The sequence below is a fragment of the Lagopus leucura genome, unplaced genomic scaffold (assembly GCF_019238085.1).
Source record: "Lagopus leucura isolate 7727_CA_CO unplaced genomic scaffold, USGS_WTPT01 Super-Scaffold_100024, whole genome shotgun sequence".
NCBI classification, from domain to species: Eukaryota; Metazoa; Chordata; class Aves; order Galliformes; family Phasianidae; genus Lagopus; species Lagopus leucura.
The window spans coordinates 8,606,934-8,626,447 of record NW_024962276.1 but is presented as its reverse complement, the minus strand read 5'-3'; the positions used below and the strand labels follow the sequence as shown (position 1 = coordinate 8,626,447).

The 19,514-nt window shown below is 54.1% G+C and overlaps 2 protein-coding genes across 5 annotated transcripts; both read right to left on the bottom strand.

Annotated features, from left to right (window-relative positions):
- Window positions 1-1,282: 1,282 nt before the first annotated feature.
- Window positions 1,283-3,336, bottom strand: MRPS23 (mitochondrial ribosomal protein S23). The gene is made up of 5 exons (XM_042880069.1): window positions 3,190-3,336; window positions 2,942-3,109; window positions 2,402-2,479; window positions 2,158-2,281; window positions 1,283-1,745 (listed from the first exon to the last, which is right to left on the bottom strand). The coding sequence occupies exons 1-5, from the start codon at window positions 3,231-3,233 to the stop codon at window positions 1,590-1,592; spliced, it is 570 nt and encodes a 189-aa protein (XP_042736003.1). The 5' UTR covers window positions 3,234-3,336; the 3' UTR covers window positions 1,283-1,589.
- A 2,145-nt stretch (window positions 3,337-5,481) lies between these two features.
- Window positions 5,482-19,150, bottom strand: CUEDC1 (CUE domain containing 1). 4 transcript variants are annotated; one of them, XM_042880054.1, is made up of 12 exons: window positions 18,289-19,150; window positions 16,011-16,079; window positions 10,643-11,077; window positions 10,119-10,240; window positions 9,607-9,715; window positions 8,461-8,629; window positions 7,991-8,074; window positions 7,305-7,394; window positions 6,718-6,811; window positions 6,468-6,526; window positions 6,233-6,303; window positions 5,482-6,111 (listed from the first exon to the last, which is right to left on the bottom strand). In XM_042880054.1, the coding sequence occupies exons 3-11, from the start codon at window positions 10,931-10,933 to the stop codon at window positions 6,236-6,238; spliced, it is 1,086 nt and encodes a 361-aa protein (XP_042735988.1). In that variant the 5' UTR covers window positions 10,934-11,077; window positions 16,011-16,079; window positions 18,289-19,150; the 3' UTR covers window positions 5,482-6,111; window positions 6,233-6,235. The 4 variants fall into 4 exon arrangements, with proteins under 4 accessions (XP_042735988.1, XP_042735985.1, XP_042735986.1 ...); XM_042880051.1 differs by having other exon boundaries at window positions 5,482-6,303; window positions 17,640-19,150; XM_042880052.1 differs by having other exon boundaries at window positions 5,482-6,303; window positions 18,120-19,150.
- Window positions 19,151-19,514: the final 364 nt, after the last annotated feature.

The window sequence follows — 19,514 nt, the reverse complement described above, 5'->3', positions numbered from 1 at the left end:
CCTTCAGCCACCAGTAACCATTTGCCCCACACAAAGAAACTGCACACAAGAAGAGAAATTCACATCACAGCTGCCAGCACTCTACTAACGAGGGCAGCTGGCCTCAGCCCTCATGGAGGCCAAAGAACACTGAAATTTAAAGAAACCTGCACCCAAATACTTGCTGCTGAAGACTGAAGTGCACCTCCACTCCAGCTTTGTTTCAGACTGAATCCCATTTTCACTGGTTTCTTTTGTCACCACACAGGTTTACATTAGCCTCTCTCCCACCATGGTGGCCCCACATTTGTTCTGCTGGATCCTGGCACCGCAGCCTCTGCTCAGGGCTGCCACACATGGCTTTAGATTCAGGCAGTCATTCACGCTCCATGTGGAAGCTCCTCGCACGGCCAGGCACACGTGCCACCAACATCAGCTCCACAATTACTGAGCAGGATCAGGAATAAATAAATAAAGTTTGACCTTCCAAGGGCAACCGAATTGTTCTGCTGTAACGGCATTGCTACCAGGAGGCAAATCGTGCCATTCAAAAAGGAGAAAGAAACAAGAAAAAAGAAAGGAACATTTTTCAACCATCCCTTTTACCTCTACTCAGTACATATTCATAAGTGTTTGCTTGAATTACACGCAGCACCAGGGTCACAAAACCACACCTTCAGGAGAACGGGTCCTAGAAGGCAGGTACAAAACCAAAAGGAAATCCTGACCTTCTCCTGTTTGGGGGAGGAGTCAGAAGTGGGAAGAGAGATTTTCCTGACGTGACTTAAAACACAGCGGTTTTCTTGTTGTTGTTCCTTTTCCTTTGGCCTAAAACCAAAATTCTTAATAAAAACAAGGTGGGCAATTAAGTTTACAGACACTAGAAGAATGGAATTATAGTCAGCTCTAAGCTGGGTGAGATTACTACTTCCTTTTCTGTGCCAAAGTTTCAGTGACTTTCTGTAAAACAATTCAACTTCCACTTCAGCAAAGAGTTGCAGTGGTGCATGTTCCACATTTCCAAGGTGACCAATTTCATAAAGACTTGCTAAAAAACTTCAAAGATCTAAATTATCTGTGGTGTTTCATCCTAACAGGAATGCAAGCAAGTGACGAAGCAGAAAGAACATATTAGAACATCCATATAAATAGCAACTCTTCGGAATCAGCTATAAAAAGATGACACTTCTGACAGCTGTTACAATGCATCAAGTAAACAGCATCTGCCATTTCAACAGCAGGACTGTCACAACGCCTGTACCATCAGTGCCAGACAGTGCTACTGCAAATAAGACACAGGTTCCCATTTTGCAGGAAGTGTTTAATTTTCCATTCTATTTTCCATCTCAAAAGCTGAGACAACACAATTGAAAATGTCAAGGCAATGTTCCTTAAAAGAGGATCATCTCCTGCTTCCTAAGTGGGGAGACTGAAAGACAAGAACGTGTGTCACACACACCATGGCAGGGAGGCACCACAGCCAGAAGACTGAGCCATAGCCTCCTTCAGAATATTTCTTAGAGCTGTGCAGATGGAAACGCTGGCTCCTGAGCAGGCGAGCAGCATGGGCACACAACACCAAGCTGCAGGATGTGCCAAGAGCACAGCTGTTAGGATGAAGGATTTTCCTTCTGCGTTTCTCTCAGTTCTGCTGTCTGCTCCTCCTGACTTTCCTTCTTCTCCTGCAACTCTTCCAGCACGGTTTGAAGTTGCAGACGTAGCACAGAATCCCTGGCTTCCGCATCCTGATGATCCTGCTGTGCTACCTACAGTTAATGACAGATGATCACAATAATAAAACAGGGCTGAAAAAGTTTGTCAAAGCATGACTGAAGAGAGCAACAGAAAGCAACTGCCAGTTTGCTTGCCCAGAAAAGCTGAGAGACAAGTTGTGATTCATGCTTAGATTATTATAAAGGTACAACACAGTCTCAAAGCACCACCAAGAAGAAAGAAACTCAAAATGAGATTGCTGACCTCAAGAAAAAAGATAAAAGACAGGTACTGATCTCATCTTCCTACACGCTCATAGGACATCACACTTTAACTAGAACCAATTTCTGCTCCTTTTCAGCCTCTTTTATAGAAAAAGCTCTGTGGATGCTTAGACCGAGGATGACTGGATAATGAGGAAAACGAAGGGCATATGACAACAGAAAACAACTGAGTTTGGCTTACTTTATCTGTTCCTCGTCTCTGTAGAATTATCCCACTGGCTAAAAGGGCTTTTCCTGTTTCTTCAAACAGGTTTTCCTCTTCGATTTTTCCTTCTTCTTTCAATTCATTATATTTCTCAACAAACCTAGATTTCAAGATTGTACTTTCACTCTCACTAAAACCATTTTGGTTTGCTGACCCAAGGGGAGACAGGGACGAGTTCCAGAAATATTTGTAGTTTAATTTAAAAAACTAAAACTCTTACCTTTGGCAAGTAGATTTGTACCTCGGTTGTGATAAATCAAAGGGTTTGGGACCGCTGCCATATATTTTATAAAATTTCCTATTTAAAACCAAAAACCAGTGTTTAAAGCAATTAAAAAGAGACACGTTTAGAAGGAAATGAACACGATCAGAGCCAGGCTACAAGAGGCCTTCACGAGACCGTCACTTCTTTTACCATTGGGCATTACCCAGCACACTCAGCATTCAGCCGCAGCGCCGAGCTCCTGCTAGCTTACCCCCCCCCCCCAGGGGCTTTGCTCAGGCCACGCGCGGCGCCTTAAGGCCGTTCCGCCTTCCGTGGCAGCCGAGCTTTCACCCGGCCCGGTGCCCGGCCGCCCCTGCGAACGCACAACGCCGTGCGGCTCCCCCACGGCACGGCCACGCAGTAGCGGCCCCGCAGCAGCCAGGAGACGGCAGGGCAGCGACGCTCCCGCAGCGCCCCGCAGCGGCACAGCCACACGCACACCGAAGGGTCGCGCGGCCCCAAAGCGGGCGGTTCCGGCCCCGGGCGGGGACTCACGCTCGCACTTCGTCCTCCCGGTAGAGGATGGGCGGCACGACGTCCGTCACCTTGCCGTAGCGCGGCCGGGGCACGCGGTACAGCGGCTCGCGGAGCGGAGGGAAGGCGGCGTACACGTCGAACCACAGCGGCTTCTCGATGACGCCGATGCGCAGCAAATTGCGGGTCCTGCAGGCGGCAGCCACGGCTCAGCGCCCACCCCCGCAGCCCACGTCCACCACGCTCGCCCTCCCGACGCCCCCCATTACCGGCTGAACACGCTCCCGGTCTTCTGCATGCGGTTCCCCGCCATGGCGGCGGCCTAGGCCTCCCCTAGCAACAGTGCCACCCTAGCAACGAGCTGCCCCACCACCCGGAAGCGGAAACGCTGTCCCGTTGGGCCGCCGACCAGTCTGCTGCCAGGGCGTACTGTGGGCGGGAGGTGGCGCGCAGACAGAGGCAGCCGATAGCCGAGCTGCGGATCGGCCCCTCCGCCATTTAAAGGGCCAGCGCTGCTGACCCAGAGCCGGGACTGAAAGTCCTGAAATGGGTCCTAGGAGCAGCTGTTACCCCGCTACGCTCCTAGAACGCGTGCACGGAGGCGCTGCCCTGAAGCACCTCCAGCATCACCGTGATTCTACCACAGTTTTTAGTTCTAGGCTTCTCCTGGGCACAGTTTTTTTAAAAACACAGTTCTGAAACAAAACTCCTGCTCACAGAGAGCAGAATTCAAGAAGTGTTGCAGCTGTTCCAGGACAGCGCAGGCCCCTCTCCGCCCTGATTTCTTCTTTTCTCCCCGTGTAAAATAACAGCAGCTAAAAGCAAAATGCTGCAGTGTTAAAGAGTACAACAGGACTTTATTATATGAATTACTATTAAACATTTTTAAGAAAAAAAAAATCACTTATGGAAATTCTAAAAGAGCAACACACACACGCCACAGACTTCTTTTTTGTTGTTGTTCTTTTTAAAACATTTCATATAGAAGTGATAGAAACGTCACTGAGAATCGTACAGCTTTATGCAAGAAATGCATTTTGGCTCCCGAGCTGGTTGTAGGGGCCTTTCTGCTCATTAGACCTGATTCACTGTCTTTTTAAAGGAGATAAAAATAGCCACTCTTCATCGTCCATTGAAACGATGTTTTGTGCCTCCAAGGTATTTTAAAATGGCCGCAGAGTGACATCACTCAGAGCTGTGCAGCACAGGGCACGTTGTTAGGAGCACATTCCCCGACCCCAAAGCAGCCACAGCCACTGGGACAGCAGCTCACAGCCCACAGGAGCCCCGCTGCACCGCCTGTCTGTGCTTCCTGCATGCATGAAAACTTTGCTGCGAGTTAAGCCCTTGGTAGCTCAAAAGCACTGGAACGTTTACAAGCTGATCCAATTCCAAGCTTTTTTTCCAACTACACAGCATTGCTTTGGGGTGGGAGGGAGCAGCGGTGTCCTCCCGCTATCTGAGAGCCAGCCTCAGGCTGGGGATAGCAGCCCCCAGCTCCTGCTCCAGCAGCAAAGCCGCAGCTTCATGCTTTGCCCTGTGCCACATGGGACACGCACCTCTCCAGATCCTGACGCTACACAGAGTAGCAGTGCCTCCCCAGTACCTCCCTGCACCCCGTTCCCACCACCTAAAGTCACCTTGGGGATTAGGCCAGTTCAGTGTGGCACTGCTGCAGCCCCCACTTCAAAGGGGACACCATTGCCCCTTCCTTAAAAAGGAGCAGGATCAAAGTTGGGCTCAGACTTGAGGGCAGCTCCTTCAAGGAGCTCCAACCGTGGTGCAAGCAGCCCACGGCAGCACTGATGGCAGGTGGTGTCCCTGCCTCACTCAGCCCTGTGGCAGCACTCAACAGGTGCACTGTGGCTGTGGGGAAAAACGTTGGCATCCACTTCAAAGGGGATGCAGGGAGGATTTGGGAGGAGCCCGCCAGGAGCCAGAGCAATGTGGGCTTTGTTAGCAATCCCACAGAGAGGCAGGGACAGCAGTTGCGTGCGTGTCTGGTGGATGAGATTCTGCATCTGCCACCTTCGCAGCACAAATCTTAAAACATTTGTGCTGGTTCACAGGAGCCAGAAAGCAGAACAGGCATGTCTGCAGCCACCTCCTGACTGAGCAGTAAACAGATTATGCTGATCAAGAAGAAGAAAATGTGCTGGCGGGATCGAATTCTGACTTAGTGCTCGTCACTCGTTACTTACACAAGGAAGGAATTTGTTTACGTAATTATTTTTAGCCTGACAGCATCTCAGGATGCTGCAGAGATCCAAGCGCTGCTTCCCAGCTGCCCCTGCGCTCTCCTGGAAAAACGATCCCCAAGGCTTGGAGAGCTTCTCCTGCCCCACACCGGCTCATTGTATCAAAAACATCTCCGCCAGCCCCAGCTGCAAACCCCAAATCTCCACCTCATCAATGGCAAGGGATGTCCCTGCTCGGCCCCAGAAACACTACTGGAGCACTGCACCCAACAGGATATGTCCTGGCTCGGCCGCTGCACCAGTGCAGATCCAGCCCTTGGTGCTGCCCCACAGGGAGCAAGGCAGTGAGGGTCCGACTTCAAGGCAGTTTGAGCGATGCCAAAGGCAAAGGTTTAATGCAAAGGGAAATGCCTTGGAAAAGAAGGCCTTTCCTTTTATAAACAACTTATATTATTTCACTATTACCTGATCTGAATCTCTGCTTATTACTCCTAGCAATAGTAGACGACAGTTTTTAGCTTCTTTCTTGTGTTTTCTTTTCCTGCGTGCGCAGAGGAAAATTACATCAGATCACCACAGATATGCACAGGGATGCTCTGCCAGGCAGCTCCCGCAGCCGGGGCATCCCCTCAGCACAGCTCATGTGCATTCTTCTGGCAGAACTCTGTGGATCCCACACGCAGGAGGGACGGCTCCTCCCTGAGTCCCAGACCCACCAGCTCCAATGCCACAGCTCACACCAGCTGCCAGCTGTTTCCTTTCCTTTTTTTTTTTTGGCTGATTTGCTAGATAGGAGAAGTTGTTTTCAAACCTCTGAAAAGAAAACTGCCTCACTTCAACGTTTGTACTTCAGAGGAGTACAACAGCAGAGGGGGAACAGCCAAAAAATGGGGTTATTTGTCGTTGGGTGTTTGTTTGTTTTCCTTTTTTCAGCCATCTTCTTATTAAGCCCTTTGCACATTCTGTGCCAGCAATAAACCCCAGCGCTGGGACCTGGAGGGGAGGAGACCAGGAGGAGGAAGAACAGTGTGTGCTCAGCCTCAGCTGCACCACGGCCAGCACTGTCCCATCACGGCGCTGGAGCTGTCACCAGCCACAGCACCACAGCCCTCACCATTTACTGCCCTTCCTTCAGCGTCTCCTCCTCTTCCCGGAGCTGCTGCCGCCGTGCTTGAAAATCTTCATCTGAAAGGAAGAGGCAGACGAGTCAGGGTCTGCAATTACCCCACATGTGACGCCAGGCCCATACCAGCAAGGTGGCACAGTATGGCATGGCACGGCACAACACAGCACAACTCAGGATGGCACAGCACAGAGTGGCAGCACTCAGCAATCAGAGCCTTTCTTACCGCACGAGTGTCCTTCGACGTCATCAAGAAGATTTGCTGTGGATGCAGCTGTCCCCAGCCTGCATGCTCTGCTAAGGAAAACCAGGGCATGGTCATAGCACCAAAACCGCTCCTCACAGCCCACAGATGTGGGGGCACCTGGGGATGCTCCTCTCCAAACTGCAGCCTCACAGAGTCCCCAGGACCACCCGCATTCCCCCAGCAGTCCCAGCTACCAGGGGCAAATGACAACAAGGCCCTTTTAGGATACACCTGGTGCTTCAACAAGTGTTTTCTTTTTGACTTCCTCATCTTTGTCTTCTCAGAGAAGGCTCTGGCGAGTTCAAACAGCTTCTTGCGCGTTGCTGGAAGGAAACAGGCCAGTGAGGGTCTCACCACAAACTCCCCAAAGAGCTGCCAGGGGTGCTGGGGAGGAGACAGCTATGGGCAAGAGCCACTGGTGCCAGAAGCAGCCACTGTGGTGCTGGGCACCAAGAACCAGGTCCTGCCACTAGCAGAGATACAAGAGGCCCCAGGCCAGAGGTGCTGGTGTTTCTATCCTTTCATTGGGACTTTTGTGGTATTCCCTACTCATGTCTACCCCAGGCCACCCCAGTGGGTCTTGGCCAGCTGCAGTCTGAGTCAGGCCGCCCAAAGAACTTGGGTTTGTTTTGCAATGGGAGAAGCAACTGTGGCAGGCTTAAGAGGAAAGGGAGAGCTATAGCAAACTCCTCTGCTTCCTCTTCTGGGATTCCCAACGCCATCTGTATCATCAACACACACCACAAAATATCCACGCGCTCCTCTAGCCCACCATGGGCTTCCTGCTGCCAGACTGGAGCCTGGAAACCAACTCACATTTTCCCATGTGTTTCAGTTTGTCTCTGAATAAGGCATCGTCAGACACAGCACTGCCAGCCTCGCTGGTTCCAGGAGTGGCTACATCACCTGGAAGGCAAACATTTGGGCACCATCAGCACATCTGGTCACTGGCAGAGCTAAGTAACAGTGAGCAGGAAAAGGGCACAGCACTCCACACCTGGTTCTGGGTGACAAAACCCCCCTGAGATCTGGGGTGCAGAAACCCTGGGGGTAGTGACCCCAACTTGCAGCTGAGTGGCTGCATCTTGCCCACCCCAGTCCCGCTCAGGGACATGGACAGCTACCAGTGCTAATTCTGTCCCCAGGCAGCTGCCTCACTGCTGAGGTTAATCAGGATTACTTGGGAACAGTCATTACGTCTCCCAGACACAATCCTCTGCTCCCATCAAGACAGAGGGCTTTGTCACCCCTGGGAACTGGGCCCAGGGGAAGAACAGAGCCAAGACATGGCTGGATGGGGAGGGCACAGGCACCCAGCTCCGTCACCTGTCTGCCCCACTGCCATGTGCTTTTAGGAGCTCTGTGCAGTAGGGAGGGACCAGCTGGGTTCCTCCCCAGGCAGAGACATCACAGGGCACGGCACAGCATGGCATGGCACATTGGGTGGAGCTTTGGAGCATTCCCCTGATGACAGGAGATACTCTTGTGCACCTTGAAATTACCTGGTATTATGGAGGAGAAACAGAAATCATTGCTGACAGCAGCACTGGTCGACTTGGATTTTTTTGACTCGTATTTTAGTCGATCTGAAAAAACAAAAAGCCCTGTAAGACTCTCGAGGCAGCACACACAGCTTCATGCTCCTTGTCCGTACATGCCCACTGCACTCAGTCCCTGCAGCAGCAAATGGACAAGATCTGCCACGCCCCAAGGATGTCAAACATCTCCACACCACGGCTGGGAGCGGTGGGAGCAAGCAGGCAGCCTCCCCCAAGCACCACCACTGCTGCAACACAGCGACCGCAGGCACCCTGTGGGAGCCCACAGCGGAGGAAGTGAGCGCCCGCCAAAACGTGGTGGTTTTCCAGCTGCAGCGGATGGGGATGAGGTTGACACACCGCAGCAGGAGCAGCGTCCCAGAGTGGGGCACACGCCTGAAAAGCAGACAGAGGTTCCTAAAGGTGCTTCTCACCTCTCTCCAGGGCAAGGAGGAAGTCCCGGTTCCTTTGCAGCTCCTTCATGAACTCCTCGTTCTGCAGGAAGAGCGCAATCCGCTCGTCCTCCAGGTACTGCTTCCACCTCCTCTCCTGCTCCAGGGAGCCCTGGCCCCGTGGCACAGGCTGCCGGCATCCAGAGGAGCCCTGTGCAAGAGGAAACACGAGCAGAAAGATTGGTCCATGGCCACAGCACAAAGCTGCTGGACACCAACACCAGGCAGAGCCAGGGGGACACCTCTGCGTGGGAGCACAGCCCCTGATGTGGGAATCAGCTCTTTTTCAGATCAGCACAGAGTTGAAGCAAGACGTGAAAGTGAAGGAGAAAGGTCCTGCAGCCAGCATCACTGCTTTAATTTTGCCCAACTAAAAGGAAAAGACTGCAATTTCCTACTAGCAGTGCACCGGTGCTCACGCTCTCTCTCACCCTCCCCAGCTCCCACTGCATTCATACATGTGGAAGAGCAGAGCCACACTGCACAGGATCAATCTCTCCCTTGCCTACAGTATCTATCTACAATATCTACTGCTGCTCTCAAAGTGCCATAAAAAGCAAAAGCACACAATTACCAGAGAAGAGAAGGGCAGCTGCTTCTCTCTCCCCTGAGCCCCAGTGAAATGCTACGTTTCTATTCCCAGAAAGGTATTATAGCCTGAGAAGCTCAACTTTCAGGCAAGTATATATGGCAACATAGCAGACTGCCTTCAGCACCAAAAAGGGCTGGGAAAAGATGATGCATCTGCAGACCTCCCCAGGCCACTGACAAACTAGGAGGGCACCAACCCTATTGCAGGGGTGCAAAGTGGCCATGGGATGCCCAGGGGATGCGGAGCAGCCAAAGCTGAGCTGAGCCCACTGAGGCTGTGCTTGGTCCCCACAGGGTGTTGTGGTACCAGCCCCAAAACTGCCAAGGAGAGCACGAGTACCCCGATTTCCAATGTGTACATGAGGATTTTGTACCTTACATACATAGTATCCACTGAGCATAAGGCCTCAGTGCTCTGCCCAAGAGCACTGGCTGGTCCTAGTGTTTCCCAGCAGACCAACAGAGCTGATTTTCCAAGTGATCAGAAGTAACCCACGACTCTTGGTCGTGCCACAGGGGCTCAGGGTTGGTGCTCACCTGTGTGCAGGCAGCTTGCTGGGGTAGGATGCGCAGGAAGTCCTCAGGCAGGTTGCCCAGCAGCGGTGGGTTCCAGTTCCTGTAGCGGCCAGGCCCCGGCACATCCGTCCTGCCGTGAGCACAGCCAGAGACTTCAGCCAGAGGGAACTCAAACGCTGCTGACAGGGACCCGTGTCAGCAGCCACCTGCCCAGCTCCCCAGGTGTTGTCCAGAGGCTGGAAAATCTCACTGTGCCTAGCTATCCTACAAACCCACAGCCCTTCCCTGCCACAGGCACGAGGGCTCCTGGTGCCAAGAGATAAGAGGTGTCAGGTCCCAGCCACGCAGTACCTGGTGTTCTCCAGAGGCAGCAAGCACTCCTGCATCCAGAAGCTGATTTTTGCCATTCTACTTGCTTCATGGGCAGCCCTCTTGCCCCCTCAGCTATTCATGTTTTAGGGCCATTTTTTATCCAGCTGCGAGCTTCCTTCATCTCCCTTGACTTCGTACTAATGCACACGCAGCAGACTCACCTGGGTGGGGGGGTGGGAGGTGCATGTGGACAGCTCAGCACCTGGCTCTCATAGGCTGGGGGGGAGTATACTGGGGGAGGCTCCTCATCCGAGCTGTCTGGCTCCAGGGTGCGCTCAAGGATCTGGGGAGAGAGGAGGAGAGGGTGAGGGTGAGCTGAGCAGTGCTGCAGGCAGGATGGGGCCGACATGCACTGGGCAGATTTGGGGCACTGTTCTGTAGGGAAGAGGCACTGCATTTTGGCATAGTGAGGCAAGAGCTAAAGACCTTCTATTGGTTTTGGGGAAGAAAGGAGGGAGGAGAGTGGTTTGACTCAAGCCTCAAGCACTGACAGAGGCCAACTGCCAGGCTGCATGCTACAAAGTGGCCAAGTCAGCATTCAAATGGTTGTCAAGAGGCACCCACATCAGCCACAAAGTGCAGCTGCAGGCCTGCAAAGACACCGGCTCCACTGTCCTTCCCTTACACCCAGTCATGCAGGAGGCAGAAATGAGACAGAATGAGCCCAGGCCAGACACAGCAGTACCTCAGGGGGAATGCTGTCCTCCGAGTCCGAGCTGTCCTCACAGCCGCTGCCATCCAGGTTCATCTGGAGGAGCTGGTCGATGGTGGCATCCACGGCACCGTTGTTGGCCCTCAAAACGCACTCGATGATGTCGTAGTCCATATTGGGGAACATGGTCTTGAAGTCCTCCATGGCCTGGTTGAACTCCAGCCGGCGCACCTGCCTGGCAGGGCGGCTGTTGTTGAGCTCCTGCGCCGAGGAGCCGCCGCGTGAGCCGCCATTGCTGCTGCTGCGCCGAAAGAGGCTCGTCATGGCGGCGGTCCTGGTGAGGGGGGCACCTCGTCACGGGGCAAGGCCCCGGCTGCCGGCCGGGAGCATGGGTGGGCGGCGGGGGCACTGCTCCCCACAGCCAGAGCTCCACGCGTCAGCCCCCAGCACGCTGCAGCATCCCAGCACCTGCGGGCACAGAGAGATGTCACAAAGTTACCTCTGGTGAGACGCGGGGCCCCAGGAGTGGGGGTGGCTTTGAGCTCCCCAGAGCCAGGACCAGCAGCTGGACTGAAGCACGAGGCACATTTTTGGCAGCCACCTTCATATGAAGCCCACCTCAGAAACCCTCCTTGTGGTATTTTTTGCTTTGTTGGAGTGAGGAGTGGGATTTACAGTCTTGTCCTTTTGTGGTTCTGCCCTACTTGCTCAGCCCCAGCGCATGGCCAGGAAGCTGCAGGCAGGGGCTGCACGAGGGCACTGTCGGTGTGGAGAAAGCACCTAGGGCACAGCAAGATCTCAGAGGGGGAAATTCAATTCAACTCAAACTATTCAACTGCACCCCCATTTGCACGGCACGTCCCCCAGGAGGGCATCCAGGAGCTCGGGTCACTGTGCCAGGCGCCGCACAAACCAAACACTGCACGGGGAGAAAAATAGCACCACTTGCACTGCAGAGGGCCCCACAGATTGAACATTCCCAGGTTTGACGTTTGTTTATAAACACGGTGAAATCCCTCTTTAAAATAAAAGGTGGAGTCATCTCAGTGCAGGGGGCTAAAGCATTTTGCAGCACAGCAAATCGACCCTTGGGAAAAGCCACCAAATCCAAGATTAACATTCGCTTTAAAACCATAAACAGATTATATACAGCTACTGCCTCTCATTTGGAAATGCAGGGACAAATTCAGTTCTGGATTAACTCTGCCGTTTAAAAAGAATTACCCCAGGAACACTTTTGATCCACAATATCATTTTCAAAGGCTTTTTCCCAAGTAGCAGGCGGAGAGTTCAAGATAACTGTCCCTACATTTGTATTTAATTGAGAAGAACAAACCAAGCAAATTTCTTAGTAACACACTGCATAATCAGATTGAAACCCATTAAGCAGAGCGGCTGCCTCTGAAGGTCACCCGGTGCCCCACACCCTGTGCAGGGCCGTGCTGCACGTGGGAGCCCAGCCCTGGGGATCACCAGGAAGCGCCTCATCCCAGCCCTGTCGGTCAGGCTTTGCTCTGGCATGTTGGGAGCAGTTATGAGGCTCTGGGCAACTCAGTTACATTGAACCCACGCCAGATAGCGTGACTGGGAGCAGCTGCCTGCAGAATAATTGAAAGCTTCTGGTCCTAAGATGAAAAAAAATGAGGGATGGTGACATTTGAACACCAAAAAGGCTCTGCTGCACGTCTGGCTCTGAGCAACACCGAGGGACTGCACCGTGAAGACATCCTGCTGATGATGTGGAGAAATGAAAAGCACTACATCATCACGAGTTAAAATCTGGAGAAAAGCTGGTCACCTATTAGCACGACTCAACTAAGAAGTTCCATGCCCAGGATCCTCCTCTGTCCCTGTGCTCAGAGTGGGAAGCAGAATCCCCACTGCTGGTTGCTGCTTCGATGCCAGCGAAGGGCTGGGAGGGTGCCAAGAAAAGCAAAATCCCTTGGATTGCCCAAAAAGGAAGGAAGAAAGCTGGCAGCCAACCGTGACCTGAGGCGAGGGCAGAGCCCAAAACCTTGCAGAACCGACCTGTGGCGTGGGCTGCTGTCTGCAGGCTCACCTCTGTAGGCTGCAGGCGCAGCACGCAGACGGTCGTGCCCACAGAGTGCCCACAGCACCCACAGCCACGCTGCTCCAGGCACAGGGCCGGCACAGCCGGGTGATCCCAGGGGCCGGGCACTCACAGCTCCATGCTGGGAACAGCAGTTGTTCAGCTCTGCTGAAAGCAGTCCTGGTGAAGGAGCCAACAGCTGTAACAGCAGCGGGACCGACTGCTCCCAGCCCTTACAGCTCAGGGAAAAGCCTTGGCACCAATGGAAGAGGAATGTTCTTTCCCAATGTCTGCTGTGGCTCAGACAACAGATGGGGTTGTTTAAAGGCAGCTGAACAGGAACAGCCCCTTTTCTCCTGCTATTGCCATGCTGTGTTCGTAGGCTGTCCCCACTCAGAGCTTGGGAGGGAAAACTCTCAGAGTAAGACTCAAAGTGGAGGCATTAAGCCAAAAATCACTGCTTCAGCCCCAGGGCTCTGTCTTCAGCCAGGCCCCTCAAAGAGACTATGCTGCAACGGATCTCAGAGCTCAGGGACTGCTTGGTGGTGGAGGTGTCTGCCCAGCACTGACTGTAATAGGATTAAAACCAGGATGAAAAGGAAATGATTAGGAACAAAAATTAGTGTGTACCAGCACATTGAAATTCAGAGCACACCCCGGGGACGTGCAGGATGTGTCTGCCTTAAGTCTCCAAAATCTCCTCCGTCACCTTTCTGTTCTCTCCAGCAGCCACACACTCACCTCCAGGTCTGTGCCTGTGCTCTGATCCTTTCACACAGAAACAGGCAGGAATATGAGCTGCATTTGAGGGTCTGCCTGTGGCACGGACACACTGTGACAACCCTGCTGAGGACACAGGTGGGTTTGGACATGGGCACTCGTCCAGCAGCTCCAGTGCCCTCCTTGAGGTGCCAGAGTCCCACATCGGGGTTTCCCTGTGGCTAATCCCAGATTTTGTGTGCATTTGCCATGCTACAATTACAGCCCCCACCCTTCCAAATGAGGCTTGTATTAATGAGCTAGTGCCAGATCTTAATCAAAAACCTGCCTGCCTGGTGAGGCTGCCTTGCACCGGATTCATTGGAGGTAATTTGATCTTGGTAGGCCGACATTCCTAAAATAGTTGAGGGAATTCGAACATGAAATCAGGTTTCCAGGAAGGGATTAAAGAAAAATAGGTCAAGCAAGTGTGAGCAATGAAAGTAACCCTGTATCCCTCCTTATGGGTTAAACACATCTCTGTTCAAATCTGTCTGGTGTCAACGTGTCATAAATTAGAAGCAAGAGGCTGCCGAAAGCAGAGGGGCAGATAGAAGGTTTTCCTGTGGGGTTGGCTGAGCTGCTGTGACCTTTCCTCCTCCAGCTTTCACTGCTGACATCAAAATGCATTGGTCCCAGCTGGGAGATCGGCGTGTGCTGGGGCCGGGCTTAAAGGTGGCAGCAGGCGGGCGGGCGGCCATGCAGGGACATGCCCTGGGTCAGCGCTGCTCTAAGCTGCATTGCTAGTTTGCTTTACTGCACAAGCATTGGTGACCTCAGCTGCTCCTGCGCTATCCGAGCACTGTGACCAGTGCCGGCATCCCCCTGGATCACACACATGCAGAGGTGCCAGAGCCAAGCTCAAGCTCAGAGCCCCTTTCCAGCCCTCCACTTGCCTCAGTTTACCCATCTGCAAGCAGCACAAGGTGCCAGCCAGCCCTGCAGCGCTCTGGGGCTGCTCATGGACAAACTGCTGGTGCCAACACTGCACTGCAGGCAGTCCCATCCTGCAGAGCCCTCACGCCATATGGCGCACAGCCCCGTCCTCAGCCACTTATCCCTCCCTTTGTGCTCCTGGCTCAGCACAAACCCTTGCACAAAAGCAGTGGGGACAACTGCAGAGAGCAAAGGAAAGATAAATTCTTGCAGAGACAAAGGTGCTCAGCTGTGGCAGTTTGGGAGCAGGTTTTGTCAGTCTGCACCTCACTGCTTCCAGGCTCGCACAGGAGCTCAGCGGGAAGAAAAACAACGGTTTGGGGCAGGCAGGCACTCAGGGCCTGACCAGTGCCAGCTCCATGACACCGCGGTGCCGCAGGGCCTCCGGTCCCCGAGATCTAAGGGCCATCACTCAATGCGCAAAGGAACAAAAATGGGTATTGATTCGCCGAAGGCTGCGTGGAGCAGAAGGAGCGCAGAAGTTTCTATGGAAACAAAATGAGTGGAGTGAAACTCTCACTCATGGGCACGGTAAATTATTTACCAGGACAGGCCCTTGTCCATTAGGATCTGGTACAAAGATTTAGAAGCGGTCATTACGCAGGCTGCTCGCAGCCACCTCGGTCAGGTCACGAGATCACGGCCACCGAAGAGGGCAGACATAGGGTGGATGAAACCCACTGCTGCAGCTTGAGGGCAGCTCAGAGCCCTGTCCCAGAGCAGAGCACTGCAGGCAGAAAGGATTAATTAAGCAGCAAGCAGGAGCTCCTGGGTTTATGAGTCACTAAGCCATACGACCAGTGGAAGCCCTGCAAAAGCACCGAGCTGACAATCTGGGCACTGCTGTGCCCTTGTTGTGCTGGGACACGGCGTCACAGCATAACTGTGCTGTTCTGTCTTCCCTTGTGCCGGGTGACACTGCTCAACAGAGGAGAACCTGCCTGGAATACTACACCTCACCTGGGACCGACGGCTAATTACTGACATGGCTGCCCTCCCCTGCAAGAACACCAGGAAGGTTTCCCAAGGACCCTCCAGCACACTGTGTCTGCAGGAGGGGGAGATAAAAGCCTTTGAAAGCCACAAGATCATGTTCGCTGCACTGCTTCTGCTCCACTGCAGTACATCGGATTTGACACAGGAATGATACGGATCCAGAAGCCAGGACAGCGCCCTGAGGGTTGCTCAGATCCAGCTGCCAGTGGCACACGGGCCGTGTGCTCCAGCAGCACGCTCTGCCAAGCCACCAAACTAGGGCGCGCTCCTCTTCCAAGCCCAGTCTCACTTCTACTTTGTTATTTTTAAGTTTGCATAATTAATTCACGCATAGCTCCGTCACTGCGCTGTCCCAGTTGCTTTGGGCTCATCTGACAGCTGCAGTTATCAGCCAGCGAAGCTAAAAGTAGCGAGGATTTTATAAGCAGTGGTTTAGGACAAGCTAGAACACTCCATCAGCACAAGAGGATTAGCGTGGCGCTGCAGCTGTGCCGTCCGTCTGTCTGCCCCCAGCAGAGCTGTAAGCCCTCACAGCACCCCAGAGCTCCACATCCCCTCTCCAACACCACTCTCATTCCTTCCCAAGCACAGGGAGCCTGGACTTGTCCCCATGGGATGTCCCCATGTCCCAGCCCCTCCAGCAAGACCCCACTCCGGTACCTTGCAGCACTCCCGCTGAGCTCCGGACCTCCTGCACACGCTGTCCTCGTGCCAGAGCTCCACTGCCGCCTGGAAACAGAGAGGGAGAGAAAAAACACTGTTAGAAAGGGCTCTGTAGCTGAGTCAAACACTAAGATCAGGTCAGGGTTGGAACATCAGAGAAAGTGAGCCGCAGGTGTGCCCTGCTCCATTTTCTGTAGACAATCCACTCTTTTTCCCTCACTACCCTACTACTGCCCCAAGAATGGGCGAGGGGAGGGATGGACGAGATGTCAGGAGAAGGAAGAAATGCCACCTCCAGGATCTGGAGCTCATTTTCCAGCAATTCAATGGAACAGGGCTGGGGGGAAGCACAGGGTGTCGGAGAGACATGGGAGTGCAGTCAGGCACCCATGGGGCAAAGTGCTGGGTGAACTCCTTCAGGGCAAAGGAAGCAGCTCCATTTGTGTAAAATACCTCCAGATGTCGACAAAATCCACCCTGTCTGGAGCCAGACAGGAGAGCAGTGCCATTCGCAGCCGAACACACTGTGGGACTGTCACCAATGCCAACGAGGGCAGCTCCCAGGGTCAGTCCCACAGATGCCAAAACCTCCACGGTGCCCCAGCAGCTCCCAGCCCAGCAGCATGACAGGCTATGGAGCAGCCTAGGTGGGAGCAGCAGCTCCGCACAGCACCCTGCCCATGCATCCTGCCTGCAGCACGGACATGGCAGCACGGCACTGGGAAGCCACCAGGGCTTCACCCTTCCTGCTGGCTTGGATTTTAAGACACTTGTTTGTTTGTTTGTCGCTGGGCAACCAAGAGAGGATGGAAAAAAAAAAAAATCAATATCACATTGTCACCTATGAGTCACTGCTCCCAGCTGCTGAAATGCCCCATTCTTCCCCCAAGATGCTGGGGAAGCCTTGAGGAAAGGGGAGTAGAGCCCGAGGTGCCCCACGGCTACCAGCACTACCCCCAGACCTGTGCCCCATCCTCCTCCTGGTGCCCACAGGCAGGGACACTGGCTGGTGGCCCCGGGGTGAAGGCAGGGAAGGAATTTGCATTCATATTTGCATTTCCTAATTGCACCTCCAGGTTTCCTGGGACAGCGGCCGGGTTTGGTTTCCATGGCAGGTTTTGTGCAGGCTAGGAGAACTGAGGAGGGCACAAAGGGGCCACAATGGACCTGCCACTCACCAGCATCAAAGGCACCGGGGAGGGGGCACCACCACATCTCCCCCAGCACTGCCAGAGCCAGACCACAGAGCCCTGGAGTGGGCAGTGCTTGGAGGACAGCAACGGCTTTGGCACCGACCACAGCTTGGGTCGTTAGTTTCTGGGTTTTTTTAAAGGTCGATGGTTTCAAGGAAAGGCTCTGCAGGGCCTCCTGGCACCTCTTAGTCCATTCCCAAAATGAGAAGTTAATCAGAAGCCTTGTTTTAACATTTTCCAGTTGAAAAGTCAGTGCATTTTGGTGGTTAATACGTGCGTCAGGAACAGCTAACAGCATGGATGTTCAAAAGAAGCTTTAAAAAAAAAAAAAGCAGTTTGAAATTTAAACAAAGTGTCTCAACTGACCAGATCCCAAGTTTCTCAAGTTACACCACACCAAATGAATGGCTGAATAAATAAATTGTCGGTTGACCTTCTGTCCTGACTGTACGTGGAACTCAGCCCAGCAGCAGCCGTCTTCACACCAGCAGCCACTCAGGGTCCACACCAGCAAAGCACCCACAGTAGGTGAGGTAGTGGCAAGGGGGATTTGCTCTGTAGTACTTGAGAGTTGCAGTGTCGCAGATCCACAGGGCTGAACAAGGCACAGCTCAGCACAGCACAGCACAGCAGCCCCACTCCTGCTCCCAAGGAGCAGCCAGAGGGAAAAGGCAGGAGCAGCCCCACGGCGTGCTGTGCTTGACAGTCCTTCAGCAGGAAATCCAGGGGCAAGGAATCATTTGGAGCAGTTTGGTAATGCCTTTTTTAAGTTCCCCATGACCACTGCCATTTGATCACTCTGTTCTCACAAGCTTTTACCCCTCGTGCCATGGGCACCAACAAAAGCTGCCACATCCCTGTCACAGCTGGATCACATGCACCAAAATCTGACTTAAACCTAACTTGCAGATACCTGAGATGATGGAATAGGAAGGCTCTGAGCTCCAAGTAATGGGCAAACCAGGACAAACAGCCACCAAAAGCCGCCTGAGTCGCAGCATTGCCGCTCATGCCCACAAGCACCCATTGATATCAATAGCGCGCACAACCCAAAGCGGAAGACAGCAGCACACATCTCCTACCCTGAGACTTCGCCCTCATGGCAACAAACTGAGTACAAGCCACCTTCCAGCTCTCCTCCCAGCCTTTCCTGTCCAAACAGGGCTGTCTGCCACACACAGCATCCCTGTTATCTTTACTTGCACAACATGCTTTGGTGCAGGCTGATAAGAGCTCGCTATCATTGGGGGACGCCACACATCACTGCACACCCCCACCAGCCCCACGGTGCCCACGCACACGGCCTGGAGCCCTGCAAAGGAAAACCCCACACCGTGACACCACAGATCCCGCTGGGTGCTGGTGTCTGGGTGAGGGGCTGTTCAAGATGAGTGTGATGGAGGAGGCAAGGAGCAGAAGGCTTCTCTGGGTGCCATGTGCCCCTGGGCACCCCCGCCAGGCATCCCCAAACCGGGGGTCAGTCCAGGACAGCTGGGTTTCCTCACAGACATTGTCACCCCCACGTTTATTTTCAGTGGCAGCAGCGGGAGGAGGTGTGAGGAGGAGGTGCGACTGCTGCTTTTTAAAAATAATAAAAAGGAATCTTCCAAACTGCCTGAGGAGGCTGACAACTCTCCAATGCTGCTTTGAAGTGGTGATTTCCAGGGGCGAGGGAGCTCTGGCTCTTTTCTATTGCTGTTCACACACACGGTAACTTCACAGGGAGCCCCGGGGGCACACGGAACCCCAGAAACCTCCATCCCCACCCGGAGGGGCAGCTCAGCACTCAGCCCGAGGGCCACAAACAGCTCCAAGACCACCGGCACATCGGTGCTCGCAGGGCCTGACACACCTCCCGCGTTAAGCTCTTCGATCCATCCCCAACAGCGACGTCCGGGGTTGAAGCGCATCACTCTGTTAAAGGGGAGCAGGGGCACGGGACGGCGTCCGCGCACGGGGCCGCCAGAGCCCGCGGGAAAGCACCGCGGCGCAGCCCCAGGGCAGGCACCCCACGCCGGGGCAGCACCGCAGGCCGCCCGGCCGCTCCGCGCAGGGCCTGCCGTGCCGCTCCTCGCAGGGCTCTCCCGATGCGGGACGGCCGAGATGCCCGAGGGGCGCAGCCCGGCAACGGGACGGCCGCTCCGGGCAGCGAGCGGTCGGGGCCCGGCCGCGGTGCGGGCCGCCGGAAGGAGGCTCTCCCCGGGGCCGGGCCGCCGCCGCCGGAGCCCCCCGCGGCTTCAGCCCGCGCTGGGCCGTTCCCGCCGCTCCGCTCCCCGCGGCCCGGCGGAGACAGGCCGCCGACGAGCGG